The sequence below is a fragment of the Octopus bimaculoides genome, chromosome 7, assembly GCF_001194135.2.
Source record: "Octopus bimaculoides isolate UCB-OBI-ISO-001 chromosome 7, ASM119413v2, whole genome shotgun sequence".
NCBI classification, from domain to species: Eukaryota; Metazoa; Mollusca; class Cephalopoda; order Octopoda; family Octopodidae; genus Octopus; species Octopus bimaculoides.
The window spans coordinates 38,674,138-38,684,117 of NC_068987.1; the positions used below are offsets into that span (position 1 = coordinate 38,674,138).

Below are 9,980 nucleotides of genomic sequence, written 5' to 3' on the forward strand. Positions count from 1 at the left end.
TTGGTCCTTTTCTCTGTTAGAATTTGTATATTTCCATACTTTTTTCCTTTTTCCTTTCTTTCCTCTGTAAAAGATGAGTCTTCCCAGCTTTCTCGCATAGACTGGTGACGTCATACTTTGGTTTGCTCAATTGGATGCATATTTTTCTGCCCATGCTGTGCCTCACCAACAGCAACTGAACCTTTTGTACTGTGGAATGCCTTTACCTCTTTGCACGCTCAATGAAAGATCTCATTACTGACCCACATCCGGACGCGACTTACACGTCAGTCAAATCCGAGGTTCTCGTCGGAACACACAATCCGCGGAGAGTAAATTCCGGACACTGGTGTCGGATGAACACCTGGGAGATAGGACACCATCTGAGTTACTTCGTCGTTTGTGAGAGCACAGCAACACTCCACTTGAGGACAATCCTCTGCTTAGGAAATTGTCTTTCTTTCGTCTACCGCCGAATGTCCAGTCGATACTGGCCGCAACGGACGACTTCAATTCGCTCGGACACCATGGCGGACAAGATCACAGAGTTTACTGTGCAGCCCGCATCTTACCATACCTGTTCGGACTCCATAGTAGCTTCCTCTACTACTACAGAGTCTCCTGTCTCGTCGCATGACGACGTTTTGGAGAGAGTCGATGCATTAACACGTCCCATGAACACACTTTGGCGAGAAGATGCCAGCTCTCGTCGTCCTCGTAGCAGAAGCCGTTCTGAACCACGGCCATCTAGTTCTGCTCCAACGGTTTCCAGATTTAAGGACAAAGCCCGTTAATGCATCCAGCCCTGTTCATTCTAGCTGTCGGGAAACTAATTGCGGAAGATTTGCGCACGTCAATTTCTTCCCGCAATTTTTCATCTCATCGTGCATCCTTTGTTAAGGATCGTATGTCTAACGAATCGTTCATGATTGACACTGGATCCAGCTGTTCTATTTGGCCTTTGCGTCTTACTTCAGACGAGCCGAAGCAACATGCCATTAACCTGCACGCGGTGAATCTATCCCCGATAAAAAAAAAACTTACGGTCAGGTCTCATTAAACCTAGCTCTCAACCTTCGAAGGGATTTTAGATGGGTTTTTGTTATAGCAGATCTGCCATACCCCATTCTGGGCGTGGACTTCTTAAACCACTTTCACTTGTTAGTAGGTGTCAGACGACAGAGACTCGTGGACGATTCTACGTCTTTGTTTATGCCTACTCGGGTTACTACTAATGCTTTTTTCAGCCCGTCATTTTTTGTCGCCACTGCTGGTGACCAGTACCACTCTCTTTTGGCTTCTTTCCCAGAGCTGGTAGATCCGACTTTCAAATCAATCAAAGTAACACTCGAATCGCTTTTATATCACTACTTCTGGACCACCCGTTTTTTCGCAGCTTAAAAAGGCTCGATCTGAGTTTGAGCATATGCTTCAACTCGGCCTTATTCGCCCCTCCACCAGCCCTTGGTCATCTCCTCATCATTTGGCACGGAAAGGGGATTCAGATTTTTGTCCGGTGGGAGATGACAGACGTTTGAATGTGATCACTGCTCCCGATCACTATCCGATAAGGTATGACCGGGATTTTTCTTCAAACTTGCATGGTTGTACTATTTTTTTCCAAGACTTACCTCATCCGGGCTTATCGTCAAACTCCGATGAACCTTGACGACATTCCAAAAACTGCCGTTGCCACCCACTTTTGGAAGTATCGAGTTCCTGTTTATGAGCTTTGGTTTGCGGAATGCAACGAGTACATTCCAGAGGTTTATTGACGAAGTTGTCCGTGGACTTGACTGTGTTCGCTTACGTCGATAATTTGCTCATAGCTAGCGACACGCGTGTAAATCACCTCCAAAACTTATCTCAACCTTTTCAGCGTCTTCGCACCTACAATGTGCGAATCAACCCCGATAAGTGTGTTTTCGGACAGACCTCTCTGGAATTCTTAGGTCATTATATCGACTCTAATGGTATCCGACCTCTCTCCTCCAAAGTCGATGCAATTCATCGCATCTCACCTCCCACTTCTCTACGCCAACTGCGTCATTTCTTGGGAATCGTCAACTTCTACAGGAGATTCATACCTAAATGTGCAGACAAGTTACTTCCCCTGACTATTGAAAGCAAATGAAACAAGAAATCCTCCTATCACTCTATCAGTCGAGACATTATCTTTTGAGTCAATCAAGAAGGAAATAGCTTCTGTTCCTTTGCTTGTACATCTGGTTCCTGATGCTCGTCTCTCTTTAACAGTTGATGCATTCTTTTCTCGCCAATTAAAGTCAACTGAACATCCTTACAGTACGTATGATCGTGAACACTTAGCGATCTACCTGTCGGTTCGTCATTTTCAACATCAACTCGAGGGTCGAGATTTTGTGATTTATACTGATCACAAGCCTCTTACGTTTGCTCTGTCACCTAAATCGGACAAACACTCGCCTCGTGCTTTTCGTCACCTGGACTACATTTCCCAGTTCACGAGTGACATTCGGCATATACCTGGAATAGAGAACGTACCTGCTGACGTACTCTCTCGTCTCCCTGTGTGTTCTCTTTCATCTCCAGCTGCAATCGACTTAACTGCCATTGCGCAGGATCAGCCAGCTCTGGATACATTGGATCTAAGTTCTACCAAGTTGTCTTGTTGCAAGTTTTCCTATCTTCCACTTCCGTCTGCTGAAGGCGCAATCCTTTGTGACACAGCCACTGGTTCTCCCAGACCGTTTGTACCTGAGAACTACCAGCGTTCCGTTTTTGATGCCTGGCATCGCTGCCTCGGTAAAGCTTATTACGGCTCGGTTTTTCTGGCCTAATATGTGTTGCATGATCACCGCTTGGGCACGCACTTGTGTGAAATGCTAGCGTTCTAAAATCCACAGGTACATTCGCGCTCCTCTTGGACAGTTTTCTCCGCCGGAGACTCGCTTTCGTCATGTCCACATTGATCTGATTGGACCATGGCCTGTCAGTCGCGGTTTCTCTTATATATTGACATGCGTCGATCGTTTCTCTCGTTTCTCACATTTTTGCACCATATCTTGTTGTTTGCGATCGGTTACCATCTTTGCTCTTTTTTTGTGCCTGCTCCAGTTATTCTCTATCTTTGCACTGGCGTTCTCAGGGGGAGCCCCTGTAGCAAGACACAAAGAAGTCAGCGCCATTTTGAAACAGTGAGATCTCGCCTGCAACCATAGCCATATGCGAGACAAAAATGAGATCTCCCCTGCTACCATTATTTCAGGAAAAGCCAACAACATTTTCTCTCTCATTCTTCTCACGCTGACGCCGAACAAGACTTCAAAACCAAGAGCTCACAGCGGACTTTTGTCCCGTTGTGATACCACATGCATTGTCTCCAGAGGTTATTGAACCTCACGTGTATGGGAGAGGATGGTTATTGAAAGCAAACCCCTTGTACGAAGCACCTGTGAATAAACGGTTATTGAATTTACTCCGCCTGATAACTTCATTTTTCGTATTTCCAGCTCCTTAAATCAATCAACAGAATAATTATAATGGTAGAAGAAGATACCCCAAAGTATCATAAAAACCTCCCTTCCATTATAAATGAATAATTAAATAATTAAATTAAATTAAGAAAATATGAAGTAGTCCATAATTTTTGTAATTCCAATTTATAAATACCTTCTAAGATACTCCTCCAGCTGTTTATGGCTGGCTAAGATCATCCTGTCCAGGGTTCAGCATCTTGATCAGGCCGAAAAGGTGGGTGGGGAACTCCACTACATGCAGTGGTAGCATGTTGTCGATAAACAGGTCTACATTCCTTCTGTCCACCATAGACTGACGGACGCTAGTGCCAGCAGTTTGGGCAAACACCTTGCCAATGCTGGGCTGGCAAGCTTTCTTTGCACATGGCTGCAAAGATTGGCTACTGGCACTGATACCAGAAGATTGCCCGTGTTTCCTCTTCTCAAATTAGATGGCATGCTTTGAGTGTTTCCCTTTGACATGCAACCTCAAGTTCAGAGGCTCGCCACTTGTCCCTTGATGGTGGTCTGCTTGGGCTGGCACATGATGCACCAGAAGTACAAGATTTTGCTGTTCCTCTTATCCCTTGACGTAAGGACAAAGTGGTCCTCCAGGGAGGGCCACGGGTTCTGAGGCTCCTGGCTCTCAACCTGAACGGCCTCTGCCCCACCCGCAGTCATTGCAGTCTCCTCAACAGGCCCTTCATCCTCAGGCCGAACAAAAACGTTTTCACCTTCCATAACTATAAGCAATAATTTGATAAGCCGATAACGTACACTGCTGTTGCCGATACTGTAAGACACCCTAATGTGACAACGTCGTAAGTGAACACAACTCAAAACTGCAGAATTACACAATGCTGTTCAGCTAGCTGCTGTTGCGTCGACCAGTCACGCCTTGTCACGTGTACATATAGTAATCCAATAGCGTGCTTGACGGACTCTTCGCTAATCCACTAAACGAAAAGTTAGCTTCGCTAATTAGCAGTTAGTGGATTAGCAGAACTATGCTGACCACTGTATATATCTGTGTATATTTATATATCACTCTCTATCTCTCTCTCTGTATATATATATATATATATATATATATATATATATGCATATATATACACACACACACATATACATTTATATATCATTTGCAATCAGTAAGTAGATGATATTCGCTAAATGCGTAGTGTGAGTTCGTTCCGCCAGTATGTTTGTTGCTCTTTTCTTATAATACCTAATACTGTTTGTCTTAAACATTGCGAATTGATAACTAGAAGTCGTTTTTCTTAAAGAATACAGGTTTAACTTTATTCAGAGAAGGCACTTTTATAAATTGAGCAAATAAATGGAAAACAAATATAAATGTTGAAGGCTTAAAATAGTATATTCGGTATATAATAATTGTAATTTAAATCATTTATTATAATAATTATGATTAATATAAAAATCTACCATATCTGTTCAATAACCATCAAATAATTTCAGTTCAAGAGTTTTCCTTCTTTCAAATAATTTGTGATATTGAAACAGTATCTACAATCATTTTTATCACAACAGTAAGTTTGTTAAAATAAGAGAAACGTATACTATTGTTTTAAATTATTCTAGTCTGCTTCTTTGCGTAACTGCTGTCAGATTAGGCATAAGCCATTTACATATGAAATATATAAAATATTACGAAACTTTAACTATTTGAAGTGCGAAAACTGCAAAAATTCTAAACCAAACAATCTGAAATTTTAATATTTATTTTCAACAATCGAAATATTATCTATTACTAAAACAAATTTAGAAATACTTATCTTCTCTATAGCTTATATGAGAAAGTAGGCTTTCGCTTCTTTCTCTTTATATATGAACTGATATGGTAGATCTGAATATATTTTAAGGAATGCGGTTAAATGCTTAGTAAAAAGTTATACCTTTACATATGCAAAAGGTAAAAAAGAGAATATAAAAGTTATATTAGTTCAAATAATATATATTCCTTGTACTTGCTATCATTGTGAATATAGAAAACCAAAATTAAAAGAACAACAAAAAGGTTTCATTTCCCAGTTGAATCAGTGCCGTAATTTGCTTAGTATTTTCTTTGAAAGAAAGTAGTCGGACCGGATCGGTTAACAGATCGAACTGTAGTAGTAGTTGAATGCCTCTCAGTTGCAGGCCGATGGGCATTAGTGTTATCACTTCCTTGAGACGATTCTCTTGAGACGATAGTCTGTCCTGCTTGTGCCCGACATTTGCGACATACTGTGAGTTTCTCCGAAACTGCTTTCTCCACCGCCCATAGTACCATTGAGGTTATGGAAATATGCTCTCATTTGTTCGTTCAAAGAACGACTCTGAAGATGGAAAGAAAATGAAAATAAAATACACATAAAGAAAATGAAAAAAAATAAACATAAAAGAAAATTAAAACAAAATAAACATAAAAGAAAATGAAAACAAAATAAAAAAAGAAAAGAAAATCAAATAATAAACATCAATATAAAAATGTGATTTACTATTTAGTTATGACAGGGTGAGTTGTGTGATAGATTCAATAGAACGATGCATTTTTACACTTTGCAGTACTTAATCACAGAAATTTTACCGAGATTGAATATGTCGATAAAATAAAATATTTAAAGCTATACCAGTCAGATATAAATTTTATTGTAACCAAACTAAACCTTTCTTCCAAAAATGCGTGACCTCGTTCCTTTGTTACAAATCTTTATTTAGACACAAGAATGCAGCAGATGATAGAAGTAGTTGAGAAACAGAGAAAATACTTTGTAGTATTTTACCTCTTTACATAACGCCGAAGTCACCAAAAGGCTTAATTTAGATATCATTATTTCCACTGGAGGCCAATGTCTATAGGGGAAGGTGTAAAATTGATTGACTCGACTCGAGTGTAATTACCGGTAACTGTTTTGCAAACCAAAAAGGTACTAAGTTCAACGGAAAATCAGATCTAGCTGGGTGTAAGCTCACATATAAAAACGCGACGCTAACTGATGCAGAAAAGGGATTCAGATCCTAACTTTTTTCTTTCGATTAATTTAACATTTTTATACAAAACAACGCTCATCAAATTTACAGTGGGTAACCGCGTATAGCTGAGATTGACATGAAGAACTACAGGTCTCTGCCATGGAGAGTCAATAAATTTACACACATATTTTGAATTTAAAAGTTTCTCTTGTTTGAATTTTGGTTGCTCAAAGTTTTCAGGCAAATAAATGTTATATTTTCTTTAGCAAACATTCAGGAACCAATGGAATATCATGAAATCAGTGCCTTTTGGGTTCAATGTTAGCTTAAGTAATGTCTACTTGCAATTATCGGATCGCCGTAGTTTGCTCTCAAAACTGGATTATTTTAATTGACCATAAATGCCTTATATTTTCAGAGGAGAGACAATTAGGATTATTTTAATATTCCTAGATTTCCCGTCATCATTAGCGTTGTAAAATGAAGAACTCACTTAAACCAGTCACCTAAACAAATCCGAAAACTGTTTCACAAGCTACAAAATTCACTCATCTGTTAGTCTCGGCAGATATTTGTCTCCCACTAGCGATGTAAACAAAAGTGTTTATATGCACCTAAAGCAAATGGTAACTACCACAGTTTTCTGTGTTCTAACACAGCATCCACTTTTAAGTGGAGACAAAAATTATCTCTTGGTATTAATACTGCCTTTGTCGCTATGAAGCATTTTTCACGTACAGGTGAAATATTTTGAAGATCTCATGTAAACATAAATTATTATTTACCCAAGAATAAGACATTTGTCCGCTTCTGTTCAGCAACTGAACTTCGTCAGTTGAGTTACGGGTGAGTATTTCATCAGCTCTGGCAGACAGGTTTTGGTAAATTTGATCTATGTCAAAACCAAGCACACGACGACTGGAGCCGTCTGAATTGGAAATGTCAAAGAAATGCTGATAATTTCTCCATGCCTGTGACTGTGAGTATAAAGAAAAGAAAACAGTTAGTTGTGAAATAACGTGATCAAGACAATATATTAAGTAATGGTGCTTAATTTTATTTTAACGTTGGTTTTAATCCAAATGCTTTACATATACTGATGGTTTAGCAATTGTCATTAGTAATGTTAAATTTTACTTTAATATAGAGACTAGCTTCTTGACGATTTTCAGAATTAAAACAGAGTAATTGCTTGTTTTGATTTTCTTATATTTATATATGTATATTCTTTGCCAGATTAACGAGAATTTCGTTAACTTTGCATGTCGAATTTAATTCATCTATCGGGTTTGGTACAAGCAACGAAGAAAGCCGTAAAATAAACAAGTTGAGAGGATCTTGAGTTGAGTTGTTTATTTCTATCGATAACCTATTTCAATAAAACAAGGCGGATGGCAGCCTTCAGCAAAACTGAGAAGCACAAAATATGTCAAACATCTAATTTGATAACCAGTTATAACATCAGTATTTGCAAACTCTGTATTGAACATTTACGTGTATAAATATCCATAAACGTATATGTGCCCTTATCATACTTTAATAACAAGCAGAAATATTTTTGATTACAATAGAAACAAAGGGAATTAAGATAACTTATTACTAATGATATTTAATTTCAGCACTTCGGGTGTGAATATTCTTTATTAGAAAGAAATTCAAATGTTTATATGGTCCAGTAAATTTGCAAGTACAGTATTTATTATTTTTTTTTTTGCCTATTTACGCTGTTGGAGATTACCTTAATATCTATTTGTTTCAAGTTGCTTTGGGGAGTGTACAAAAGTGCTAATTCAGTATAGGGTTTGATCAAAATATTATACATTAATTTTAATAAACTCGCACTACTTACAGTTATAAATCCTACCTCTATATGGTAGGTATTACAGGTAGGACGACTTCGCTATAGATTTTGGATTTATTTAGAACATTGTCTAACGAGATTCGATCAAGTATACCTACGGCCTAGAATTCATCACTTTATCTACTAGACTTGATGCAAGTTCCCCTGTAATAATTATGAATATTTTACTAGCACGTCTAAAGTTTTGGAATCGACAGTTAAAATTAGCATCATTTTAAAACCCGATGCATGTTAAATCAATTACTTGGGAGAGAATGCAAATATCTTGTAACTCTCGCAGTTATAATTAACAATCGTAAAATAGCTTATTACATACCTCAGAATGTCTTTCATATTCGCCAAGGACCACCAATGCACTAATGAGAAGATCATGAGAGAAACCAGCCGAACGCATGTACCAACCCATTCTAGAACTAGTTCTTGAGTCAATGCTGACATCGTCACGATTGAGAAAGGCACTGGGATCAGGGGCTGCATAACCGCGGATCCTGCTTCGAGCCTCATTCACTTCAATAGATAAATAGTCGGTGAGATTTTTTTGTTCAATCTCTATAACACATCGTCGAATATCATCCTGGTTGTCGGTCAAGAAAGCACTTTCGAGTTCTGTGCGAAGGAAAGAAAAATGAGTATATTACACAATCCATGTGTATCTATTGCTGTGTATAAATATAAATATGCACAAACATGTGTGTATGTGTGTCTGTTTATGTATGTATGGGTGTGTGTGTGTGTATGAGTTGTAGGCGCAGGTTTGGCTGTGTGGTAAGAACTTTTCAACCATATGGTTTCAGGTTTAGTCCCATTGTGTGGCATCTTATATATATGTATATATATATAAATTTATTTTGACCGAATCAGTCTCTTGCTACTCTGAGTTTCACCTGTAGGTGCACAGGATCTCCAGGCAAGTTGTTACTGGAAAATTGATGGATTTTGCACATTTGTATATAATCTTCTAGTCATAAGTTTTGGTGATGGGGAGAAGGTATGATTAAGGGGCGGAAAGGAACAAAACATTTATCCTCCAAATCTTTTTGTACTATTCTATATTTTGCTTACCATTTTACTATTTTGTCCATCCCTTCCGAACCCTTGCTACTTCAACTACCATGTTATATACAATTTTATTTTTTTCATGGCTTTTCATCATGTTATTCCTGAATTGTACTTCTTCAAACTCCTGTAATTTCTTCTTTTTCTATTTCTTTTCTCCTTTTCCATTTTCCTTTTCTCTTCCTTCTTTCTTTTTTCTAATTTTCCTTTTCTGTTTTCTGTTTTCTTTTTCCTTTTTCCCTTTCTTTCTTTCTTTCGTTCTTTTTCCTTTTCTTTTTCCTCCTCTCTTGTTGCTCCTTTATTTTTCTGCCTATGTTCTTTCTATCATGCTGTTTTCTTTTCTCGCTTTTCTCCCTTTTCCTCCTCTTTTCTTCCCTCTTGTTTTCATTCTCCCCCACCTTTGTCATACTTCCCTACTACCACCACCACAACACGTAACTAGAAAATTATATATAAATGGTTGCACACCCATCAATTTTCCAGTAACAACTTGCCTGAAGATCTTGTGCACCTACAGGTGAAACTCAGAGAAGCAAGAGGCTGCCTCGACCAAAATAAAATATTATTAATCTCTGCCATGGTTTTAAATACTCTTTTTTCCGACAATCCAC

At 38.3% G+C, this 9,980-nt stretch overlaps 1 protein-coding gene across 1 annotated transcript in view; it reads right to left on the reverse strand.

The window, feature by feature from the left end:
- Positions 1-4,750: 4,750 nt before the first annotated feature.
- The window catches only part of LOC106876157 (uncharacterized), a 183,111-nt gene continuing 177,881 nt past the window's right edge, over positions 4,751-9,980 (reverse strand). The window contains exons 87-89 of the mRNA XM_052969507.1: positions 8,630-8,919; positions 7,238-7,429; positions 4,751-5,815 (exon numbers count right to left, since the gene is read on the reverse strand). Of these exons, the coding sequence (XP_052825467.1) occupies positions 5,657-5,815; positions 7,238-7,429; positions 8,630-8,919 (641 nt within the window). The 3' untranslated portion in view covers positions 4,751-5,656. The remainder of the gene's footprint in view (positions 5,816-7,237; positions 7,430-8,629; positions 8,920-9,980) is intronic.